Source organism: Adiantum capillus-veneris, chromosome 30, assembly GCF_014529385.1.
Source record: "Adiantum capillus-veneris isolate H3 chromosome 30, ASM1452938v2, whole genome shotgun sequence".
Lineage (NCBI taxonomy): Eukaryota > Viridiplantae > Streptophyta > Polypodiopsida > Polypodiales > Pteridaceae > Adiantum > Adiantum capillus-veneris.
The window spans coordinates 5609965-5636323 of record NC_140960.1 but is presented as its reverse complement, the minus strand read 5'-3'; the positions used below and the strand labels follow the sequence as shown (position 1 = coordinate 5636323).

The 26359-nt window shown below is 43.4% G+C and overlaps 1 protein-coding gene across 23 annotated transcripts in view; it reads right to left on the bottom strand.

The window, feature by feature from the left end:
- The window catches only part of LOC147417477 (uncharacterized), a 124629-nt gene that overhangs the window by 84005 nt on the left and 14265 nt on the right, over window positions 1–26359 (bottom strand). The window contains exon 2 of one of the 23 annotated variants that reach the window (XM_086507495.1): window positions 548–26268. The exons of 21 other annotated variants lie outside the window; for them this stretch is intronic. In XM_086507495.1, coding sequence (XP_086363621.1) covers window positions 10805–11398 — 594 coding nt within the window. In that variant the 5' untranslated portion in view covers window positions 11399–26268 and the 3' untranslated portion in view covers window positions 548–10804. Of the gene's footprint in view, window positions 1–547; window positions 26269–26359 lie in introns of those variants that run through there. One more of the 23 variants, XM_086507509.1, reaches the window with a different exon arrangement.

The window sequence follows — 26359 nt, the reverse complement described above, 5'->3', positions numbered from 1 at the left end:
AACTTAGCGTTCTCAGCCATCAAGAAAGGCTAGCGTTTTTCATCCATTACAAATCAGCCCCAACGTTTTGCAGTTGCAGATCAGCCTGGTGTTAGCAGATTCACAGCAGATTCCCTAGCGTTTTTGCAACAGATAGCAGATCAGCCTAACGTTTTTGCATTTGCAGATTACCATCAACGTTTACAGATTCCCGACGACACTCGCAAATCCTCGCCGCACGGTCAGATCAGCCAACGTTTGCAGATTCAGCCCGCTATTCGCAGATTTCAGCATCTGCATTTTCAGCACGTCGTCATCGCGTCGTCATCATAGCCGTCATCACCGACAGAGTCAGAATTCAGCAGATACAAGATTTGCAGATTTCAGCCCCTAGCGTTTTCAGTTTTTAGCCCGTCTCGTCATCGCCATCATCGTCGTCGACATCGTCGGCAAGACCATTGCATTTAGGTCATTGTAGAGATTTGTGCAATCAATAGCAAAGACTTCTCTCGCCATCGAGAGAGGGGCCCTTGGAGGAGGGTTTGACAACTTTTCTGGTTTCGTATTCCTCTCTCTCTCTCTCTCTCTCTCTCTCTCTCTCTCTCTCTCTCTCTCTCTCTCAGTCTCAGCACCTTCATTCACAATGTTTACCACTTGTTGTGATCATTTGCACTCTCTCACTAAAGGAACGAAAGGCTCTCCCTTCCGTAAGTAAAAGGAACCCTTGAGCACAGTTCGGAGCACTCATCTTGAGCAAAGTTCAACATTCACTTCCGTTGCACCTTACACTATTATGAAGAACCTGGATGATATTCATCGCGAGGAACTTCGAGTTACCCCTAGACGAGGCTATAGATAAACCACTAGAAGCAAAAAAGCAAGATGAGGATCAAAGGAAGAGTGGATGCAAAATTCCGATACACAAAGATTACAAAGCCATCTCCAAGAAGAAGTCCTGACACCAAAAGAAGAAGGAGACATTCAAAGCTGGAGATAAAGATGTCAAATTTGCATGCTATAATGGAAGGAGGGTTGTTACAAAGGCTGTCACTTTCATTCTGTGTCAGAAACATCTGGCATGTCAAGCCACTAAAGAACGAAGCAACCCTGCAGATCCCAAACGAGGAGCCTAAACCCTAGAAGAAGCAACAAAAGAAGTTTTACCAACTTGCATGACACCGTTCGATAGGCCCGAATTTTGGTCCCTAGTGCTGTGTCAATGAAGCAGGACCACAAACACACTGTTACGTAGCAGTTGATGACGTGGCAAGCTAGTACAAACGCCCAAATTTTGCGAAGACATGCTGACGTGGCAGCTTGTACCGATTTTCGGATTTCGTTTTGAATGTGCTAATGTGACACATGTACAAATTTCTGTGAATTTTGTTGGGCAGCTTTTAGTGCCAATTTTTGGAGGCCAAATGCTTTTGACTTCAAAGCTTTTCATGTAACTTCCTTTAATGGCCAAGGGCCTTTAAATATATGCCAAGGGCTCATTCTCTGGCACGCAAGGATTGGAGTGTCGGCGTTGTACTGAGTTGAAGCAATATAAAGAAATATCGAAAGGGGCGCCAAGGTTTGGGGCCAGTGCTCTCTCGGGGTGGAACTCCGCCAATCCCAGTCTCGTGTTGTGCATCTCTTTCAGTTCAATTGTTATTTGAAGTGCTTAAAGTTGTTCAGTCTGTTCCTTTTCTTTGCACGTGATGCCCGTCTCGTTATAGTGGTACTAGAGTTCAAATGTGTGCTTTTTTGAGAGTATATTAGTCCCACCAAAGAACAAACAGAGCACGTTGGCGCTTCGAATGTTTACACGCAAATTTATTAAAGAATCTCCGTGTCCAGACCCCAGACTTATTAGCCAATCACACCCTTACTTCATCGCACATCAAACGCACTCCCGTCTTCATCGCTTTGTCTTACAAGGCATAAGCCATAAGGAACCCAAGATATGGCGTTCATGGATTCGGCTAAATACTTGCAGTTTCTCCTCAACGAGCTTCGCGACATTCATTTACGATATCCTCAGCAGAATCTCCCGATGCTGCAAAGTTTTCAACAGTTTCTGAATTACATGTTACCCCCTCTCTGATGGCTCCTATGGTTCCTCCTCCCCAAGCACCACAAAGTACGAGAGCTTCCAATCGGCAATCTTCCCAGCAGTCTGTTCCAATTGGGGGGGTCTTCAAGAATATGGTGCAACCATCTGATCCTAATCCAGTGCAACCACCCTCACCTCCCCTACCACCAGGCTACAATGGTTGGAGTCCGTATGGATATCCTTATTATGCATACCCGGGATATGTGTCTAATCAACCGAAAGACTTTAAGGATGGCGGGACGATAGTCAAATTTTTCACCTTTTCGAGGATGAAAGATCAGAATAAAGCATTGCAATTCCTATAGCAATTCAACAACATCTATGCTTTGGGGAACTATACAAAAGAATCAAAGATTTCTCGAGCAACGACATTCTTAAAATGCAATGCAGTGGTGGAGTTCAATCGCGACACAACCGCATGCTCCAAGGACCTGGCAAGCTTTCGAGACAGTCTTTGCACGCGGTTATATCACTTCTCTCATAGAAGTCAGGATTTTGGCAGAGTGAGGCAACTTGAAAATGCTTGCCACGAAAACTATGGACGACTATAATTGAAGGTTTTCCGACATGTACCTTCCGGTGTCCTCCTTTAAGTTCGTTCCCTTGGAGACCCAAGGCGAGCGATCCAAGGCCCAAGGCAAGCCATACACTATTAGACTATCTTCACCATTGCAGGAATATTGTCTCTCCAAGCAAGCCTCAACCATGCAAGAGCTTATGGACCATGCCGCATTCGGCTACAAACTAATGAAGGGAAAGCTGGAGTTTTTAGCAGAAGAACCTCCGGCCATTAACCACGACTCTTGGCAACAACGAAAAAATTCTTAAGTGTTGTGAAAGTCCTCGTCCGACGCCTCAACAACAAGACACCTTATCACAAGAAGGCAGATGCTTTGGATGCTTTCAAACGGGGCACCATTCCGGTCGTCCCCATCGCATTGATGGACCACTGGAGCCAACGCCCGCAATGGGGGTCGACAAAACCCCACCGCCACCTCCAGCTAAAAGAGCTAGATCCGCTATTGGACTAGTCCCTGATTTCTATGGCATACGCCTTGAAAGTACAAATGAATTGTATCGAGCATTTGGAAAAGTCAACGGCTTGAAAGCCCTAGTTTTGTTTGACCTCAGAGCTGCAGAGAACTTCACCCATCCATAATTCTTGAAGCAAATACGCTTTGATTATAGGGTGGAGAAATTGAAGCCGAGCTAGCCACTAGGCAAGCTCAAAAAGTGGTACCGCTCATTGGTCCACGATTATCATGGAAAAGCAGATTTCCACATTATGAAGTTGGGCAATTGCGACGTTCTCTTGGGCATACGTTGACACGACAAGAATGATGCCTCTCCACATTTAGAATCAAAACATTACCCTGATGCAAAAGGACAAGCCAGTCATCCTCAAAGTTCGGTTGTTCAAACAAAAACCTGAATGAATTTTCTAGTTGTTTTGTAGTTAGATACTTTTGAACTCTGTTTGAGAAAGTATTGTTTGAAATTTGTTTGAAATGGATGGTATCTGTTTTAAACCTGTCTTCGAGCTGATATGAACTGTTTCACTCTGGTTTTAATAATGGTTTCATTGATTGCTGATTTAACAGACGCTAGTAACCTTGCCTTGGGAGATGTTTTGATGCAAGAAGAATGACTTGTAGCTTACACTTCTTGAAAGCTCAAAATACATGACGTTAAATTATGCCACTCATGACTTGGAGTTACTCGCAGTCATGCATGCTCTCAAGCTCTGGAGGCATTATCTCCTTGGTCAAAAATTTCAATTAGTAAGTGATCACAAGAGCCTTCTAAAGTGGATCTTCACCCAACCTAACCTCAATATGTGACAATGAAGATGGATAGAATTGTTACATATGATTTTGACATCAAATTCAAACCAAGTAAAAAGAATGTTGTCGTAGGTACCCTAAGTTGCAAATCTTTTCTAGGGGCTATTTCAATGGCCAACAATAGAAATGTCTAGGGAGTTTTGTTGTATGTTGGAAAACCTTCAAACGACACAGACGAGATGTTTGGGGGGCGTTAGGTTGTATGCTTGAACCTCCAAACGACACAATCTGCAATCTGGGGGGCCTTTGGTTGTAAAAGGCCCGGGCCCGGACCTTTTTAGGTTATGCGGGAGGAGTGATGGCGGAGTTATGCGGGAGGAGTGATGAGAGAGTTGTTGAACAGCTCATGGCCCGAACCTGGTTGGTAATTGCCGAGAGGGGGGGGGGTTCTCATCGGCGACTTCATGTTTCTATGTCTTGTAATATGCATAAGTGAGCATTTGTGTTGCATTATGATGTGCCAACCACTGAATATTCCTTATTGGATGAGATTTTTATGGGAAACCAACAACCCAGGATATGAAGAGCTCCAATCTAGAATGAGGCTCCTTATTGGATAGAATTATTCTAGGAAGCCGACGACCCAGGAAAACAAGAGCTCTGATTTGGAATGAGAAAACTGATTGTCCCAGGGAATGACCCATAGAGATATGCTGTAATCGCGGACGATTACTTTCTTTTTTCAAGAAGGGGGAATGTCACAAACTGCTGACATAGATCCCGATCGAGGAGCCTACACCCTAGAAGCATCAGCAAAAGAAGTTTTCCCAACCTGCAGGACCCCGTCCGATGGGCCCAAGTAACCTAAAGGGGTTAAATAAACCAAGACCACAAACACACTATTACCTAGCACTTGATGACATGGTAGGTCAGTACGGACGCCCGAATTATGCATTGACATGTTGATGTGACAACTTGTACAGATTTCCGGATTTCGTGTTGACTGTGCTAACCTGGCCCCTGTACAAATTTCCCTGATTTTCGCTCGACAACTTATAGCGCCAGTTTTTGGAGGCCAAATGCTTTTGACTTTAAAGCTTTTCATGTAACTGCTTTTCATGGCCAAGGGCCTTTAAATATGAGCCAAGGGCTCATTCTTTGGCACGCTTTAGTGTGAAGGTGTAGGGATTGGAGTACCGACGTTGTACCGAGTTGAAGCAATATAAAGAAATACCGTAAGGGACGCCAAGGTCTGGGGCCAATGCTCTCTCGGGGTGGAATTCCGCCACTCTCTCTTTCAACTCAATTGTTATTTGAAGTGCTTAAAGTTGTTGAGTTTGTTCTTTTGCTTTGGCACGTGGTGCCCGTCTCGTTACATTCGGCAATTCGAGGTGGCCTTTACAGAAGGTAATTTCTAAGAACGCTCAAAACTACGCCATGTTAGCATGTATTCGAAACATACGACTAGCAACTAGTGGCTTAATACCATTCTTGAAAAACACAAACCCGAAACACTACGAGGAGTTTAAAAAGAAGTTTTATGCTCAGTTCCTTCCTCCGGACTTCGACACCGATGTGCAAAAAGAATGGGATTGGCTCTCCCAAAAAGAGATTTGAAGATGTGTCCAACTACGTTGACAAATTCTAGGAGTTTCTACTCAAGGTCACTCCCCTTTATGAAAATTTCTAAAGAAGAGCAGATGCGCAAGTTTGAAGCTTGACTCAAGCCCGTACTTCAAAAAAGCATGAAGTTGTCCATCAAAACACTCTTCAAATTATGATGAAATCCGACATGATAGCCGATAACCTGCATTCAAAAGAAACTTCTCATAAGCAAGAGTTTAGTAGCTTTTATGCAAAGCAGAAGGCTCTAACTATTGAGGCATAAACCTCCACACAAAAGCGACCTTCAAATCAACCCAAAGGCCTAGAAAAGAAGGCCAGAGGGGACTAAGAAGAGTAAATTGCTCACTCCCTCTCAGTTGAAGGCCTATATGGAAGAGGGTAAATGTTTCTATACACAAGAAACCAATGTGACACAAAAACGTGTTTCGACCCTCCGAAACGAAAACATTTCGGCGAAACGGAAGAAACAAGTTGAAATTTTTTTCCCCCCCTTCTGACCAGTTGACCTCAAACCACCCGTTTGAGGATTTTTTAAGTCGAGTACAAAGGGCACTCTTACTTTCTTCACTCATCGTAACTCAAGTCTCACATCTAGATTTTGGTATTTGACATGTATTGACGGGTGAATTTGTATGTATATTCATTGTATAATTATATGTACATACATGTAAAACGAAACATGTGCTTCCAAACAAAACGTTTTAAAAACCTCGAAACCCCGAAACGTTTCATGTCACACTGCAAGGAACCAGATTGCCCACAGCTTAAGAAAGATTTTCCTCCTCTTGCATCAAACTCGGTACTTCACATACAAGCCAACACCAAGAAGGAGAAGGAAAAAGGAAGCTCCTTGAATGGGCAGAGAAATAATCTAGTTTGATCAAGGATCCACCAAAAATTTCATTTCATTGGATACCTCAGAATCTCTTGGACTCACTCCCGAAAGATTGGAAACTCCAATCAGTTCACGATCATCCTTTGAAGGGTTCGCTACAAATTTCACTCCAATGGAAGGACAACTGAATCTAGAGATTGGGATGTTCTCTGATTGAGAGTCTTTTCTAGCTGCTCCCATACAAGGATGGGGTGTTATTTTCGGAATGCCTTGGTATAACAGAATTCATCCCCTCCCAGATTATGTAAATAAAAAATTGTCCTTCACTTTCAAAGGCCAACAATATGATGTAGATGCAAGTGCTAATGATTGGCCTATACCCATGGTCAATCACATTACTGTTAAAAAAGAAATGAAAAAGTGTCTTTCTGCATTCTTGATTTTTGTCAAAGATAAAAAGATGGGGGTGAAAATGTCTTGTCAAATTTAGATAAAGATCAACTAACTTTTCTTAATCAATATCAGGATTGTTTTATTGGCACTCTCCAAGATAAATACCTCTTGAAAGACTAGAAGATCATCGCATCCATCTGATTTCCAAACGGTTCACCCCCAAATCAGCCACCTTACAAAGTTATTCTCTTACAATAAGAAGAAATTCCAAAACAAGTGAATGAACTTTTAGAGAAGGGTTTTTTAGAAATCCGATGAAGAACTCAAATTGTGTGTAAAAACGAGCCTTTTTTTTCCCTTTTCGATCGCGAAAGCAGCTCTTCGCATCGGCGTGAGCATCCGAAGGCGAGCATGCGGTGGCAAGAGCGTGAGCAGGCGAGAGAGAGGAGGCTCAGCAGAGAAGCAAAGAAACGAGAAAAATGAGTTTCTGTAAATCTGTTCACTTTCTGTAAGTGAATTTCTTTTAATGAAACTCAAGTTTCATACCTAATTAAAAACCTCGGGTGCAAGTAAAAGGGCCACTTAATAAAAAGAGTAGCGTAAAAAAAACCCAACGCAAGGGACGCAAAGAAAAAAGCGAACACAGGTGGTAACCTGTACGGATGCCGCGTAGAGAGAGAAGGGAGTAGCCCGTGCCCATCACGCAAAAATAGCCAAAGCACCAACCACTCCAACGCACCTTCTCGCTCCCCTCACTACTTTGCAAACCCAACACTACTAGAGAAGGTAACTCTCTCTCTCTCTCTCTCTCTCTCTCTCTCTCTCTCTCTCTCTCTCTCTCTCTCTCTCTCTCTCTCTCTCTCTCTCTCTAACAGACTTGGACACTCCCAAGTCGAGAATCTACCGCGACACCACAAATAAACACTCCAAAACAGTTCACAGTTCACAATTGATTCAACACTGGCCCGCCGGCGGAGTTCCGTGCCTAGAGATATTGGCCCAAAGACTAGCGCTCCTTTCGGTATTTCTTTTTGTATTAATCTGTGTTCAAAGTACAAGGCAGTAGGCAAGCGCTCACTCTCAGACTCTGCATCCAGATGCTCTGGAGTCTGAGTTGTGAGAGGCCTACCCACATATTTAAAGGGTCTACATTTTTTTACTTTAGCGAGCCGGGGGGCCGGGCATGGTGCCCGGCCTACTCTCGCAAGGTGAAGCTTTTGTCACTGATTTCAATCTCAATTAGAGACCTTAGACACCGCCTTGGGGATGGGTAGCCCGCCCAATATTTTAGGACTTGCACCCTCGTTAGTTAATCCGAGGGATCCCTGGCGGACCCCGTTAGGGGCGTGACAGCGCCCAAGAGCCCCGTAGGGATCCAGATACTGCGAGACTTGGTTGCCCTCACTCGCCAAAACCTTGATCACCCCGGCGGGTTTTCGAGAGAAATTGCCATACCCAACTTGGGCGTCAGCTCGTAGGTGGAGTCCCGATCCGGCGGCAATTAGAGTCTCCCTCACTCTTCTTGCCCATCGATGAGGCAACCCATGCACCAGTATCATCAAGTCATTCAGTATTAGCACATAGTTTAGAAACTTTTTGCTACTAAGGAGAATTTCGTCCTTTCCCCCTTCCTTAGGCGTAGGGGGGATCTGATTTATCTCCGATTCATCCAATCGGTCCGTCAGGTTAATAACCTAGCGTTCAATGCTCTTTGATACTGTGGTATTGCCTCACCAAGGAAAGCTGCTACAAGGTGGTGCCCTGCAACTGCTCCCCTCGAATGCGGATGCGGGTTAACCCAATGGGTCAACCTAACTCCGCGAGCCTCCCCACCAAGGAGGATAGTGGTAAATTCCCCGTCACTAAGAGCGACCCCCGTCGAGATCTGCAGGTCCCGAATGGTATCAAGCATTCCGCCGAGACGTTCATCTCGAGCTCGGGTCAGGGTCGGGCAGTTCAACACGATATGGTCAATTGATTGCCCACCCTCCAAGTCATTGCACAGGGGGCATGCACTCCCCCTCGGTAACACCCTATCCGCTAGCCTTAATCGTCCTATTCTAGCTAGCAATAGGAGGCGCTCACCGTCACGCTTCATACTCGAAGATAAGTTACACCGGAAAAGGTGCTTACGCGTGATATTCATCCCACGGAGCTTGTAATTGGTTAGGGAGGCACAGTCGGCCCTTATGTCCCACTTCTCCCATATCAGTTCCCTGGCCGTCTCCGCGGTCGCTGCTGGACAGTGTTGCCGGAACCACCTGTCCGTCCTCGTTGTCCACGCCCACCCCTTCCGAGATTTAGGGGTGGTTGCAACTAGGTCCCTAATGAGCGTGCTAACCGATCCGAATTTGTCATACGCACGCTTCCGTTGGGCACCGCAGAAGGCAGCGACCGGGGGGGCATTCAGTTCGTGATGCAAGGTCGACGCTGCGACTGTCGTCGACTTTGCCGCTTTCCCCACCAACCACCTCATTCCTGTGGCCACGAGGCGTTGGAGCGGCAGTAATTGCTTTTGGTCGTGTGCCCCCATGATCTCTGCTCCGTAGGTAATCACTGGGTAAACGCAAGCTTTGAAGATGCTCAGCCTCGTCCATAGAGGGAGAGCGCGAGAAGTGAGGACGTGCTTGGCCGCAAAAAGGCATCCCCGCCCCTTTGTCGTCCTATTTTGGATGATGGTCTCCAAGCTGAATTCGGAATCCACGATGATCCCCAGGTATCTATAATTTTCAGTCACCTCGACGCGTTCTCCGTCCAAAGTGAACGAACCATTCTTCTTGAGGTCCTGCAGGTCCCCGAAAAAGACTGTGGCTTGGCACTTGCTTATACCGAACTTCATGCCCCAAGTTTGAGCCCATACCGATAGTCGATCAAGTGCAGTCCGGAGCTCAGCCGGGGAGCCCGCCAACAGGACCAGGTCGTCGGCAAAGAGTAAACCTTGAATTTTCTGCTTTAATCCGGGAATGTCCACTCCGAAGTCTGCTGCCTCATTTAAAACATCATTGATGAAGATGTTAAAGAGGGTGGGTGACCCGGGACACCCTTGTCGGACCCCTCTTTCGATTTTTATGGGCTCAGAGAGACGGTCACCAACTCTGATGCAGACTTGAGAGTGGCTATAAAGGACCTTAAAAGGGTCTACAAGGGATGCTAAAAGCAAAGCCCAAAAAAAAAAAAAAAAAATGAAAATCAAAAGCTCTTCATAAAATAAAGCAGAAGAGGTTTCTCTCTCTCAAGCTCTCTCTGTTGAGCCCCAAAATAAAGCAAGAGCTTCTCTCTCTCATCTCTTGCGTAGAAAAGCAATGTCCAAAAGCTGCGCCAAAAGCTGCCGCAAATTGCGCCGGAAATCACGGACGTCCGTACAACTGCGACGTGGCAAATCCTCCGCAATTTCCGAGGCTGCCGTACAACCAGCTACGTTAGCATTTCAGATGATCTCCGAGCTGCCCATGACCAAGGGATAATGTGTGTGTACAAAAGCCACGTCACCAATTTGTGACATACCCCCTTCTTGAAAGCATTGTAATCGCCCTCGATTACGCCTGCAAAATAGACAGAAGCCATAAACTGCCTTAGCAGACACTGACTGTTAGTACCGATGCACTAGAAACACACATCTAGCACATGTACCAATCGACAGTCACATCTCATGACATCACAAGACATCACATGACAAATCACATTCAACATTCATTCGGATCTCAGACCATGATTTATCAGCAATGCAATTAGCAATCGCATCTAGATCCACTCAGTACCTCGTAGGTTCCCGATTGACTAATCCCTATTGCAACCATGTCTATCGAGATCATTCAGACCAAAATGTTGCAATCATTTCATCTATCAGTTCCTGCACTTAAACAAGTCAAGAACAAATCAGTTTCATATTTTTCGAAATTCCATTTCATATAGTCATACAACAAAATATTGTCAGCTCTCAATATTCCTGAAGCTCAAAGAGACATCAGTGACTCTAGTATTCAAAAATCGAGACATATGTTGACAAAGGAGCGGAGTAACTTCCCTCTTGTGCAACCCACTGCACCAAATCTCTAGCCAAGCTGAATTCGGGGTTCCATTTGGAGTAAACTATGCTAAACTAAAAGCTTCAAGGTAAAGTTTCACAATCTGAGGAGTATCTGCTAGGTCCTCTTCCTCCTCCATCCACTTTGCATCCAATGCAGGATAGTTCTTGAATTTAACCAAGAACCGCCTTCTTACTTTACCCTTATTCTTTGTGTCCTTAGATGCCAAAATATGTTCAGGAACAAGGATCTCCTCGTTTTCTTCCACTTCGAGTTGCTCATCAAGCTCCCCGTCTTCGGGCACATCACCTTTAAAAGGTTTCAAGAGACTCACATGAAATGCATTGTGAATCCTCCAAGTGTCAGGCAGTTTCAGTCGGAAGGAGACATCATTGATCATTTTGGAGATCAAGAAAGGCCCGTAGTATCTCATATTAAGCTTTGGAAAAAGCCTCTCCTTTCCCTTTTTCTTTCTCAGGCATGCCTTCTCAAAACGTAAGAGCACCCAATCATCCTCCTTCAGTTTCAAATCGCGACGATAGCGATCTGCTTCCTTTTTCTGAATTTCCTGAGATTTCTGCAAAGCCTCACGGACCTTGGCAAAAGCCGTGTCTAAGTCGCGCGTGTACTCATCAGCTTCAAAAATCTTATCTTTCATGCTTAGGAAGGGTGGAACCTTTGCAGCTCCTTCAATAATCTCAAATGTTGCCTTCCTCGTCGAAGAGTGTATCGTGTTGTTGTAGGCAGATTCTACCAAAGGTAGATACTTTTCCCATTGAGTCTTTTGCTCCAAGATGTGAGACTTCAATAAATCTAAAACCACTGAATTGGCAATCTCTCATTGTCCGTCAGTCTGCGGATGGAAAGAGGACGAGAACTGCAACTGCAACTACCTGCCAATGTCTAAGTTGCGCGTGTGCTCATCAGCTTCAAAAATCTTATCTTTCGTGAATCGTGCTTAGGAAGGGTGGAACCTTCACAGCTCCTTCAATAATCTCAAATGGCGCCTTCCTCGTCGAAGAGTGTATCGAGTTGTTGTAGGCAAACTCCACCAAAGGTGGATACTTTTCCCATTGAGTCTTCTGCTCCGAGATATAAGACTTCAATAAATCTAAAACCACTGAATTGGCAATCTCACATTGCCCATCAGTCTACGGATGGAAAGATGACTAGAACTACAACTGCGTGCCAATGTTCTCCCAAATTGCCTTCCAAAACAAACCGTGAATCTGGGGTCCCTGTCGGAGACAATCGTCTCGGGCATGCCATGTAATCTAAAGATCTGGGCCACAAACAGTCTTGCTAAGTGATCCGGCTTTACTGTTTTCTTCACTGGAATGAAATGAGCCTGCTTGCTAAATCTGTCAATAACAATCCAGATACCATCGTGACCACTCTGTGTTCTCGAGAGATCAAAAATAAAATCCATCGCAATACTTTCCCAGGGACGAGTGGGTATGGGCAAAGGCTATAACAATCCCTATGCTTTATGCCTGTCAAACTTGACCTTCCGGCATACCAAGCAACTGCGCACAAACTCGTCCACATCCTCCTTGAGTCTCGACCAAAAGAAGTAACTCTCTACCCCTTTCATGGTGGTAGCAATGCCGCGGTGACCCGTAAAAGGTGGACAGTGGCATTCGGTCATAACCTTTTCCCTTAACATCTGTGTACCGCACAACATGGTTTTCCTCATCAAGTAGCCATCCCGAATGGAATATCCCGCTATTATTTCCCCATCCCGTATCCGTGTGAAAACATCTACAAAATCTATATATGTGGCATATTGATCGACCATATCCTCGAAGCTCCTATGATGTATCGCGGAAATAGCCAGAATTAACGGCTTTCGCGACAAAGCATTTGCCACCAAATTCTTCTGTCCCTGCACAAGGACAATCTAGAGGTGAAACTGTGACAAGATGTTCGCCCACCGCATCTGCTTTTCCGATAGCTGCTTCTGTGACAAGAAGTAGCGTATACTCTGATGGTCTGTAAAGACAATAAAATCCGCTGTGAGTAGGTAATGCTGCCACTGAGTAAAAGCATGGATAACCGCCAAAAGCTCTCTCATAAATCTGTGCTGTCAATTCCGGCCTTGAGAACAATCGGCTCTCGTAAGCAATGACATGGCCTTCTTGCATTAAGACCGCACCCAAACTACAACCACAAGCATCAAAATATACTTCAAATGACTTCTGCAAGTTCGGCAAAGTCAAAACTCGTCCCATAGTCAATTTCTCTTTCAATGCCTGAAAGGCAGTCACCTATGTGGGTCCTAACGAGAAAGGGACTCCTTTCTGTGTCAAAATATGCAAAGGGGAAGCAACCTCTGCAAACTTTCTAATGAACCGCCTGTAGTACGAACACAATCCCACGAAGCTTATAACTTCATGGAAATTCTTCAAATCGGGCCAATCACGGGTAGTCTCTATCTTGGCCGGATCCACCTGCACTCCTGCTTCGGAGACAATGTGTCCCAAAAAGTGTATCTCTGGTAGCAAAAAATCACTTTTCTTCGCACTAATCACCAACTTGTGATCTCGTAATGCTTGAAAGACTTAAAGAAGATGATTTCTATGATATACCTCATCCTTGGAGAAAACAATGATGTCGTCAAAGAAAGTGCCAAAATAGTCTGGTACTCTCTAAAAACATGTCCATCATCCGGTTAAATGTCGCGCAAGCATTTATTAAGCCAAAAGGCATCACCAAAAACTCAAATAACCCAAAAGTCGTCCGAAAAGTTGTCTTGTGGACGTCTCCCGACACGATTTCGGATCTGATGATATCCACTTTTCAAGTCAATCCTGATAAAGCACGAGGATCCTTGAAGTCGGTCAAGTATATCATCGATTCTAGGAATCGGAAATCTGTTCTTGATGGTGATTTTGTTGGGAGCTCTATAATCGGTGCACGTTCTCCAAGATCCGTCTTTCTTCAAAACCAACAACACTGGAAAGCAGTACAGTGAAGCACTAGGATGGACAAGACTCTTTTCCAAGAGGTCTTTCACTTGGTTCATAATCTCTTTGTTCTGGGCTCAGCTCCCACAGTAAGGTGGCTGGTTCGGTGGTGTGCTTCCGGGTATCAAATCAATGGTATGATCTTCAAGACAAGCGGGTGGTAACTCGCCTGGCAGGCCTCTGAGAAGCAATCGGCATGAGAGTGGAGAAAATCTTGGCGTTCTTTATCAAGTTTAGACATATTTGTCCTATCCTCATTACTCAACTCTTTTAAAAAGATCGACTAAACAAACAAATTGGATTCATTAATTTAGAAATGGCCGAAGCCGATACAATAGAGACAGACTCGCCCTTAAGTTTTACATTGCGTACAATGGTTCTGCCCTTCTATGTGGTCAATGTCGCTTTCCTCGCCCAATAGTCGACCACGGTGTTATTCTTGTGGTACCAAGGAATTCCCAAGAGGACATCACAACCTTCCAAAGGCATTATGTAAAAGACCTCATGCCCCAAATACCCCTGACAATGCAACCAAAGATTGCAAATGACGGGTGTAATGGCTACGTCCCTGCTAAGTGCCGCTAGAACTGCCTCCGCTAGTGGTCCCATTCGATCAGGTGTAATCTCGAGCCGCGCCAATTTCGGTGAAATGAAGTTTGCCTTAGCTCCTCCATCAAAGAAGATCGGGCCTTCTTGGTCTTTCACTTTGCCCAAAGCTCGACAAAGTTTTGTACCCTCATCCATCGTAATGGGATCAGTTCCCACGCAATCTGGAACCAGTCATGTTTTCATCTTGCCTTTTCTTCCACGGTCCTCAGCTGCTCTCAAACTCTCACGCCTTTCGTCGTCGTCCTTGTCATTCTGTTCTTTCTGTGCCTTTCTAGGGCACTTCGCGGAGATATGCCTAGTTTCCCCGCGTCCAAAGCACTTCCCCTCCTTCATATAGCGAGCCCTCTCTTGAGGAGTAAGTTTGGGTCGTGCATCCTTTCCTTTCTTTTCTGGGTTGCTCTTCCTCTTTTTACTTTCATTTGTCGAAGTCTGTTTGGCTCTTTGCGTCATGATCTCATCTATGGGTGGGTCAAACTGCCCGAGTGAATGGCAAACCCCCCTTTCGCATGACTCATCAACTCCTGAATGGAAGCTGACTTTTGTTCTAAGTACTGATCTCGGATCTCTATAGGAAGACCCAAGGTGAGCCGCTCAATTTGTTCCTTGAACGAGATCTTCTTAAATGAAGAGGCAGGTACAAAAGAGCTCCAGAATCTCTCGCAATAAGCGTCCATTGTATCTTTCTTGGTCATCCGTAGATGGTTCCAAGAAGTTCGTATGTCGCGTTCATACTCTCGAATCAGCCTAGAAGAAATAAAAAGCCTCTTGAATTTCAGTCATTTAATTGGCATTGTCTTGTTTAAGAGAAGCGTGGACCACCAAGTTCAAGCATTCCCCTTATAGTAAGAGGCAGCCCTCCGAATCTTAAAGAGTGCTCTGAGTAACGCCCTCCTGAGAAAGCTATGTCAAACTGCCGTATAAAAGACAAAGCCTTCGAAGCATCTCTATAACCACAAAACGTGTCAAATTTAATTGATTGTCCACCTTCCTTAAACTCTCGCACTTTCTTGCTTTTGTCTTCCAGAAAGTCATGGCAGAGTCGCCATCATTACTCATTACCTAGAGTAAAATATTCCAAGGAATTAGAGGTGTCTTGAAACAAGTTGTTTCTTTTCAGCTTTGTTTTGCGCGTCAAAAAGCTGAGCAAGTCATGCATCCACCGCCTCTTCCAATTCCTTCTCTGTATACTTCTTGGGAGTAGGAGGTTTCTTAAGAGCGGGTTCTCGGGGTGGTATTGTGGTTTTTTGCCACTGCGTGTGCACCTCCCTCCAGAGAGGTCTTGCTCATATATATTTTGCCATTTTTGAGTCCCTGGCAAAATTAAGCATCATCTTTGTTGTGTCGTCGATCAATCATTAACGCTCCATCTCTCAACGCTCCGCCTGAGTACGCCGAGGCGGGCCATACTCCTCGCGTGAATCTTCGATGTGAATCATTCGTACCTACATCTAGACTTCAAACGAGCACTTATATATGATGATATGGTGGACCAAATGTTAAGCATGGCAGAGCATCAAAAGAGCCCAACATTAGAATACAAGTAGAAAGTTTTCAAAGAAGTAATTTGCTCTTGTACGAAGGAACGCTTTTCGGTGAAACAAACGTCTTGCAAAAGGTCTAAGAAGGATAGCACCAAAGAAGAAATGGTTTGACATGGAATGTAGTCAAGCCCGAAAACACTTGCTAAGGTTGGATGCAAGCAAAGACAAGGAAGTTTACTTGGAACGTTCACGCACATACTAAGCACTTGTTCAAAAAAAGAGGAGAAGGTGGGAAGTAAAAAACAACTTTTTTTAGCGCAAGAGAACCCACATGCATGTGGCAAGTTTTGGCAAAATCTAAAAGGCAAGCGTGTTGAGAGCTTTGGTGACTTGATTCTTGAGGATATGTATACGCATTGCAAGAACCTCTATGAGCAACCCAATGTTGATAAGATGGAGTGTTGTAGCTCCCTTCCGATTATGCCTCCCTTCTTTACCGCACGCTTGAGAAACTTGCTACTCGCAAAGCAGGGGACCTTCAAGGTGTCAAGGCTGAAATGATTAAATGGACAAGCAAGAAAACACGATATTGGATACACGATATACCTTGCACTTCAGCATGGCATGCCTCATGATTGGAGTGCAAATTGGATCAAACCTTTGCACAAAGGAGGAGATGTAAACAATGTGAACAACTATCACACTATAATGGTTGGTTCTTTGATGGCAAAGTTATTTGGATGTATCATGGAAATGAAGATAAGTGAATGGACTGAAAAGAACGGCAAACGTGCGCTTGGCCAAGCAAGTTTTTGAAAGCATCATAGCACTATTGATTACCTTGTTACTCTTCGAGTTCTTATGGAAGCATCTCGATTGAAAGGAAAAAAGTTGTATTGTTGCTTTGTGGATTTCAAGAAAGCTTTTGACATGGTACCGCGAGGAAATCTTTGGAGACGTATGCAAAGCCTTCAGGCGCCGAGAGAGTTTATGCATGCAGTATTTCGTATCTACCAAATCGTGATATGTCGACTACGTATGGGAGATGGAATTTCAAAAAAATTTACAAGCACCATTGGTGTCAAACAAAAATGCCCACTTTCCCCAACCCTCTTTTGGGCTACTCATTGATAAATTAAAATGCATGGTTCTTGATTTTATGCAACAAGAAGGCACAAAAGAAGTTAAGATCGGCAATGTGGAGATCATGCTTTCGCTTTATGCCGATGATGTAGTGCTCTTGGCACATACCTTAGAAAATGCAAAAAAGCTATAAGTGTCTTGGAACGCTTTTGCCTACATAGCGGGCTGATCGTGAATAGATCCAAAACCAAGGTTATGCTTGTAAAAACCCTCAATGACAAAAATCCATGCATTGTATACAACAATGAGCAACTTGGAGTGGTAGATAGCTTCAAGTACCTTGGCCTTGAGGTTCCATCCAATCATAAATGGAAGGATTGCGCAATGCGTCGCTTGGAAGCCGGAAAGAGGGCTTATTATGCATTTGAGAACATGTGCAATGCTGGAGAGATCAAGTGTTGGGCTCTCAAAAAGTACCTCTTGACACATTAGTGACACCGGTGCTTCTTTATGGAGTGGAGGTGTGGGAGTCAAGACACAAATACCCTACATGTTCTCATTTCTTCAGTCCGAAACGCTTTCCATTGAGGTCTTGGGCATGCAAAGGGTTGTGGAGTACATGCTTAAGACACAACGTAGCCCTTTGTATCGACTTCCTAGAATCGCATATGAAGCAAGTCAAAAGGTCCAAAAGACATGCAAGAGCAAAATACTAAGTTCAAGGTGGATGCTTGACATCAAGAAATGGTTTGAAAGATGGGATGCATGTCACTTGGTCAAGGATGCGTCGATCAACTCCCAAGTTAATGAGGCCTTCTTACAACGCCAATGTATCACGGCTTGGGAGAAATCCGGAGGTACTCGCTTCAGCCATTACACCATACACATTGCCCCAAACTACAAATCTCTCTTCTTCTCCGAATGAGGTAACCGAACCAGTCCCTACATCCTTGAGCCCATCCCGTTGAGTGTGATCAGCACCATTGCCTCCATTCGTCTTAGCTCCCATTCTCTACGCTGCGAAACAGGATGTTTGGGGCACTGGCGAGGAGTCTCATCGACTTTGCACCTTATGCCCTCGTCAAGTGCGAGAGAGTGAGTATGACACACTACTTGAGTGCTCAGCTTTTGACCACATTAAGTCCTCTTTCCCCATATATTCAGACATTAGCTCTCCCTATATACCTTCCTCTCCCAACCACGATGTGGACTCTCTATTGTGACGCTGATTTCAACCATTTTTGAGCATCAAGAGTCACTTAAGACCTCCACTCACATCACATGACATGTTCATTTGGTCCCATAGAATAGAACTCTCTCTCTCTCTCTCTCTCTCTCTCTCTCTCTCTCTCTCTCTCTCTCTCTCTCTCTCTCTCTCTCTTTCTTTTTTTTTTTGGGAAAAGTCAGGGCTTTATATTACTGAGTACAAAATAATCCCCAACGGATGCCAAAATAGCCTATCACGTGGGGTGTACAAGCTGAATGTAAGGGTGAGAGCCACTATAGTGACAACTCTACTAGAACAATCTCATGGTGGTCTGTGTGATGAGTGGAGGAGAAACCACCGAGGGGGGGCATAATGCCATGTAATCTGGCCACCTGTAAGTGTGAAGAAGAGTGAGGAGCGGGCCCAACGCCGAAGGAAGGCAAAGCGACGAGCCTCAGCTACTCGAGATGTACCTGAGGAAGAATCCCACTGCCAAACCAGGGTGTGAATGATGTCCAGCCAAATGGTAGTGAGGGTATCCTGAAGGAGCTGTGGAGCCGCACTGAGAATGTGTAGACAACGAGCTCGCCAAACATTCCATAGTGTAATGCTAGTGATGACTGAAAAAACTTCATCACGTGTCTTAGGATCCCCCTGCCAAGCAATCTGTGGTAACATAGCCAAAGTCCCTCGCCGATAACCAGTCGAGGTAAGCATAAGAGCTGGGTCTGTTCTGAGCCCTCGTAGAAAAGATGCGGTCCGGGCATCGACATCAACCATGAGACAGATCCCCAAGTGAGAAATCCATGTTGAACACCCGCTCTGCTGAGTAAAAAGCAAACTGCTAGCCACACTACATGAGAAGTTGAGCATGACCAAAGACAGTGTGCAGGTGACTCAAGTAGTCGCTAAGGACAGCGAGTACATAGCGGATCATGACCCATAGTAGCAAGCCAAGTGCCAACTGGAAGTCCTGCATGTGCAACATCCACATGAAAAAAGAAATACGACGAGCCGCATGTAAATCCCAGATGACTGACCAAAACTGTTATAGATAGGCATGGGAGAGACTTGAATGTAACCAACAACGCATACGAGTGGGCTGCTCTGGGTGTTGTCTCATCAATGCTAATCTTCCAGTTCTGACAGTGTACTCAAAGAATGATACAGGTGCACCGGTGGGGTTAGAGTGAGGCCAATGCCACTCTCCTGGGTCCCAATAAAGCTCAGATAGGGCACGACCCTCCCACACCCAAAGCCTCCAAAGTGCAGCATCAGCGGAAGCGAAACGGGGGTCAACACAACGACGCTTTCCGCGGGAGCCAACTACTCGTATGGCCTCCCATCGAGCGCCGGGGTAGACAAGGTGTGGAGAAGTGGTATCATATGTCAATCTAGCATGAATCCCCGGAGAGTAGTCAGTATCAACTGTGAACAGCATGGTGTCTAAACGAACTAATAAGAGAGTGTTCTGAGCAAAGAGGTCTCTCTCTCTCTCTCTCTCTCTCTCTCTCTCTCTCTCTCTCTCTCTTGAATAACAGGACTTGAGTTCGACTCTCCTCGTCGGCTAGATCTTTAAGGTCTCTTGGGATAGTTTCCTACGACGTTAAAACTCTCTTCTCTTCCTCTTCTTCTTCTTCTTCTTCTTCCTCTCTCTCTCTCTCTCTCTCTCTCTCTCTCTCTCTCTCTCTCTCTCTCTCTCTCTCTCTCTCTCTCTCTCTCTCTCTGTGTGTGTGTGTGTGTGTGTGTGTGTGTGTGTGTGTGGGTGTGTGTGTGACGGAGATTAAGAAGCTACTACATGCTGAATTTATTTTTAAATCGGCAAAACAAAGAGGTTAATGTGATTTTTATTGAAAATCACATAACCATTCAATCAAATTTGCAATTTTCAGCATTCCCACCTATTAATTTGCTGATTTTTATCAAAAATCACCACCTGCACACATGCTCACGAGAAGAGAAACAAACACTTTCAGCAATTAGTCATCAAAAATTAAACTAAATCAATATACCTTCATAAGTTCAGAATAGTTTGAACTCATGAATTATAAGAGGGAATAAAGCACTCATAAAACTATAAAAGCAAGGGACACAAGAAAAGAAAAGAAAAAACAAAAACAAACAAACAAACTAACTAAATCACTTTATTTGTTACAAAACAAAACTAGATAAAACAAAAGGTTATCCGACTCGAACTCATCCAAGGTGTGCACGTGGTGCTTGCTACAGCCAAGCCGACTGTGATACCATAAGTTCAGAATAGTTTGAACTCATGAATTATAAGAGGGAATAAAGCACTCATAAAACTATAAAAGCAAGGGACACAAGAAAAGAAAAGAAAAAACAAAAACAAACAAACAAACTAACTAAATCACTTTATTTGTTACAAAACAAAACTAGATAAAACAAAAGGTTATCCGACTCGAACTCATCCAAGGTGTGCACGTGGTGCTTGCTACAGCCAAGCCGACTGTGATACCATGAAACGAACACGCGAGGACGTAGGCGTCCACTTGTAAGATTGAGTGTCCCATACCACCCAGCCTTACCTTCTTGTGACCTCGCACTCTCTTAGCCTCAAGGGCTAACCACCTTGAGGCTAACCACTGGCACTCTGCCAGTGGGGGTCGATAACTACAAATGAGGCATTGGCCTCCCTTCTATAATAGTAACCGGCCACAATGGTCAGGTTCACACTACGTCCGCCTGGACACCGGACGATGTTTTAGCTAGATCCCCTCTCTTGTAAGCGAGACATAACGTGGAGGCGTGTCCCACATCTAGCCAAGCAAAAGATAGTGTTTATTGGATCTACAAGTGTCACAAATTGGATCTACAAGTGTCACAAATTGCTGACGTATCACGCCACTGATGAACATGGCCAACCTGCAGATCCAGACCGAGAGACCTCAACCCTAAGAAGGGTTAGCAAAAGAAGTTTGTACCAAATTTTGGGACCGCATTTGATGGGGCAAGATGCTTTTTGGACCAGATGCTTTTTGAGTTTGAAGCTTTTTCACGTAACTTTTCATGGGCCAAGGGCCTTTAAATATGTGCAAAGGGCTCATTCTCAGACACGCTTCAGTACGAAGGTGTAGAGGGTGGAGTACCGGCATTGTACTAAGTTCAAGCAATATAGAGAAATACCGAAAGGGACGCCAAGGTTTGGGACCAATGCTCTCTTGGAGTGGAATTCCGCCACTCCTCGTCTCATGTCGTGCATCTCTTTCAGTTCAATAGTTACGTGAAGTGAAGTGCTTAAAGTTGTTCAATTTGTTCTTTCTCGTTAGCACATGGTGCTCGTCCCCGTGACAACAAGACCTGTAGAAATCAGGTAGTGACATCTCACGTCAAAAGGAGACCTAAACGAGCATAGGGCTAGACTTGGCCAACGGATATGCACAATCAACACGTGTTAAATAATAAACCTTAGAACCAACCTCTTGCATGTGGACATCATCAGCCCTTGCATCATAAGCAGTGGCACGTGCACAATGCGAAGTCGAGTATTCCTCGATGGCAACTTGAAGGAGATAAAAATATTGTAGCCTCTAGATTTTGTGCTTCGTGGTAAGAAATGGTGTGTCCTTAACTTGCTTTATAAAACCTACTTGGTTTGTAAGATTGGCATATTTCTTCAAGCAAAAGATATCATGTGCCCCACTCGAGATCAATGGCAAAGGCAAACATATATCAGCAAACTAAATTTGCCTTGTATAGGGTTAAGATAAGGTACCAAATTCTCCATTTCATTCTTGCTTTGACTTTTGCTAGTAGGTTCTGTAAGCAGTAATAATATTACGAGAGTTGTTCAAGAAAGTTTCCAATGAGTAATTATCGTCTTATTTCTTTACCCATGGTCTCTATGACAGATTCTTTTGGAGTTGTTGCACAAGCTATCCCTCCGTTTTAACAAGGAGAACAATAAACCCAAAAACAAAGGGGGGAAATAAAGACATATAAAGGGAAAAGGAAAGACAAATGAAAATATAACTAGGAAAATAAACAAAAGAAATATGCATTCAGAAGTTCAACAAGTTCTCAACTTATAAACTAAAAGAATAATGTAATAAAAGTAGCAAGTAAAGCAATAAACCCAAAAATGAATAGGGAAATACACACATACACACAAAACAATAAGAAGGGGAAAAATGAAAGATTAATGAAAACATAACTAGGAAAATAGATAGTCAACACATTTCAAGAAAGATGATCATGAGGCAAGATGAGACTAAATCCAACCAAATAATAGAGACAAAACCTTCAAACTTGACTTCAAAGCTTGTTTTATCATGAAGAGCTTGCACAGGAGCTTATAACATCCACTCTCCTTCATCCTTTTATTCCTTTAGCGAGTCGGGAGGTCGGGACCAAGCCCGACCTACTCTCGCAAGAAGAAGCTTTTGTCACTGATTTCAACCCCATGAAGAGACCTTAGACACCGCCTTGGGGATGGAGAAGCCGTTCAATCTTTTAGAACTTGCGCCCTTGTTAGTTTATCCAAGGGATCCCTAGCGAACACCGTTAGGGGCGTGACATCGCCCAAGGATCCCGTAGGGCCCCAGAGACTGCGGGACTTGGTTTCCCTCACCCGCCAAAAACTTGTATTACCCCGGCAGGTTTTCGAGAAGAAATTTCCATACCCAACTTGAGCATCAGCTCGTCGGCAAAGTCCCGATCTTACCTAGGTCCTACATGAATGCGGGAAAAGCCTAGAATCACTCAAAAGTGCACTTTTGAGCTTATTGTATGTCGACCACAAACTATAACCATGAGTCCGATCATGCAAAATATTGATAAAATACTAAATGAAACCCAAGAAAAAGAACTGGAGTAAAGGTTACATATTACGAAGTTTAAGGTTTCTTAGTAGTATTTAGTTTCTTTGTTTGCTTTGAAGGTTTGAGATTAGTTAAAGATTGGATCCTTGTTTGTCACACCTTCATCCTTTTTCTTAAAGGGTCTAAAGTCATACTGCTAGGTTTTCTAGTCTCTTTTCATGCTTTCAAATTTGAGTTTTTAATTGGTTATATTACCATACTTGGGTAAATTTGAGCTATACTCGGATTCATCAACGTATGTAGCTAGTATTTTTGTAAAAGTAATCTCTCATCATTTTAAGTTCTCTTGCTTCTCTTAGTCTTGTGGGGTGTGTGGCTGCACCTGTATCATGAATATCTTAGACAAATGACCAGGTCTCAATAAAGTTTCTTTTAAGCTAGAACATACTTCATTAAGCTAGCGAGTTGAGCCTCTATCACCCCCATTGGGTGAAAACTCAATCATAATAAAAACTAAGACCAATCACAATTCACAACATGGAGGCATTAAACTACTTGATTAGTGGACTCTATAACACAATCTTAAATCAAAATTACTAAATAAATTCAACGACTTCCGGAGAGGAAAAGCCCTAAACTTTTTATACCATTTTGTGCATTCCACATGAACGAATGCCCTAAAGATCGACTTTTATATATACCTTCATAAGTTCAGAATAGTCTGAACTCACAAATTATAAGAGGGAATAAAGCATTCATAAAACTATAAAAGCAAGGGACACAAGAAAAGAAAAGAAAAACAAAAACAAACAAACAAACAAACTAACTAAATCACTTTGTTTGCTACGAAACAAAACTAAATATAACAAAACATTATTAACTTAAAAATGTTTTCAGAAAAGACATGTGTAAAATAAGTTGACGCAACGTATTTGGCTTAAAACAAGTACTCAACTTTAAGCAAAAAAAGATAAGACATCTTAAAAACTTAATCCTAGAAATCAAACTTCACACAACAACTTCTAACGAAACACATTCTTGAGCCCTCATGTAAGCTAAATACGTAATCGAAAAATGAATACTACTACAAACCTACGAAGAGCAAAGAACCAAACTTGATAATGTGATCTCAACTTTGCTGCTTGTCCAATCAGGAAGAATAAGATTATCACCTTTATCATGCATAGCTTGGACAACATCTTTGACCCCTACTCACGTCGTCAGTGCCCAAGAGTAGGTGCAGGTTTATATAGAGGTCATTCATGCTTTGAACGTACTCTACAAAACCAACGAGCTGAGTTTCTATCACCCTCCGGAGGTGATGGGCATACTCAGCCATGATAAAGGCTAGCATTTGTCAAGCTATATTAAAAATACTAGAAGCGCTAAAGATCAAAACAACAACATAAGGTGTTATTAAGTCAAACAATAAGTGGGCTTTTATGTCAATATATATGCCTTCATAAGTTCAAAAAGGTCTAGACTTCCAAACCATGAGAATGATAGAAAAAGCAAAAAACACAACAATATAAATACCTTAAAAAGTCTAACAAAATCTTTTTTTTTAAACGCACTCACAAACCACCAAAAAAGAGAACCTTTTTTTGAGAAAGTAATTTTTTGAATAAGCAAGAAAATAAAGTAGAAGATTAACAAAAGCAGCCTCATTGGTACAAAAATGAGGCCAAAGTCAAGAAATGTTGAAAGAAACATGAAGGATTCAATTATAATATACATATTGGCATACTCCCAACTCTAGTCATTCATCACTGCATATTTATGCTTCCAAACCCTTGAGTACTTGGAAGCATATCATAACAAAGAAAAAAAGAAACGAGCCAATTTGGAGGTCGTTAATCAAATAGGTAGGGAATGATGGCCAACATCAAGAGACTATCCATTTCTTTATATAACCCCAGTAATAGTCCTTTTCTATGTTTGAAACAACAAAGCTATTAAGGTTGAAAGTTGCAGTAGGGGCAGTAAGCATCATGATTTAATGTAGTACACCTCCTCTATATTTAAAACATCGATGCTATTAAGGGTGAGGGTTACAATGGGAGTATTGAACATCGTAGCTTGATGCAAGCGGCAAGTGGTTGAGCATGGAGGTAGCGAAAATAGGAGCTTGAATTCTTTTCATCCAAGCAGAGAGGGAGGGACAACCTCCCTACTTTAATATTTTTGCTTAAAAAAGGGGTGGTCTCTCATCTCGCAAATGAAGCTCTCCATCACTTCGTGACAATCGACCTTGGAGGGCCAAAAGCAGCTATTGTACACGATGAGAAGAAATAGCTCAAAAGGGACCTCTCGCACTCCCTCTTGCGCGAGGGGCTAGCCCTTTCCTGAATGGTCTAGATGCTAATCTCGAGTTAACATACAAATCCTTGTCTGAGAAAAAGGCAAGAGCAAGCAAAATCTTGACACATGTGACAAAAAGTTAAGAATACTAATATATTGAGAACCAAGCCCAAATAAGGATGCCATGTTCCACTCCCCAAATAAACTATAGAGTCCAAAACATATTCCAACATAGGTGTTAAAATCTTGGGGAGGGAAAGATTGTGAGCATGAATACATCCTATTGGGGGGCAATACTTATTTGCTCAACTTCTAGTACTCCTAATTTACCAGAACGTTCCAAAAAACAAGGTTTAAACGAAAAGGGAAAGCTGCACCACATAGTTTGAAGCGTGATTTTTGTAGGAGGATTCTAATCAACTTTGTTTCTTCCTTAGTTTGTAGTGAGGAGTGTCTCAAATTCCATAGGTATCCATCCCCTAGTGAGGCATCATGCACTAATTTGAACTTCCCCATACCATACAAAACTGTAGCTTGGAACACTCTTAACTATGGCCTTAAACCTGTGAGCGGCTGATGTCTTGGAAGCTTTTCACCATACACAGCATATTGGCTTTTTAATAGGCCATCATACAGCACATCGCTTTTCAATAGGTTAGCGTAGAGCAGGTTGACTCTTCAAGAGGTCAACAATGGCAAGATACTGTTGGACTCATGTACCAAGTATCCAAAATAGACCTATATAAACCACTAATAGACCGCACTATCTGCAATGGCAAATGAGGCCAAGTCGATGACTCAAAAGCATTCTTGCTTATGACCTAAAGTGAAGTTCTAAAGCTGCACAATGCTGCTCAAACGTTGTTCACACCTCTCTCAATTGTATCATAGGACAATGAGGTAGAAACAAATTCCAAAAAGACAAAAGTACTTATGAGCCATGGCATGGAGTCAACTGTAAGAATCTTTGCAGCGCCGATTTAAGATCAATGGTAATAACTGCTTTTGAAACCTCTTTTAAGCGCTTCCCAAAAGTGGAATTCAAGACCTGCATCCTCCTTGAGATTTCCCATTTCTAAGGACAAGACATCTGCATGCAGCTACCCAGAAAATCACACAAGCCCAAAAAATTCAAATAACAATTGCCAGCTACTCAAAATTGAACGTCTGCATGTTTATCTACTTCAAAAG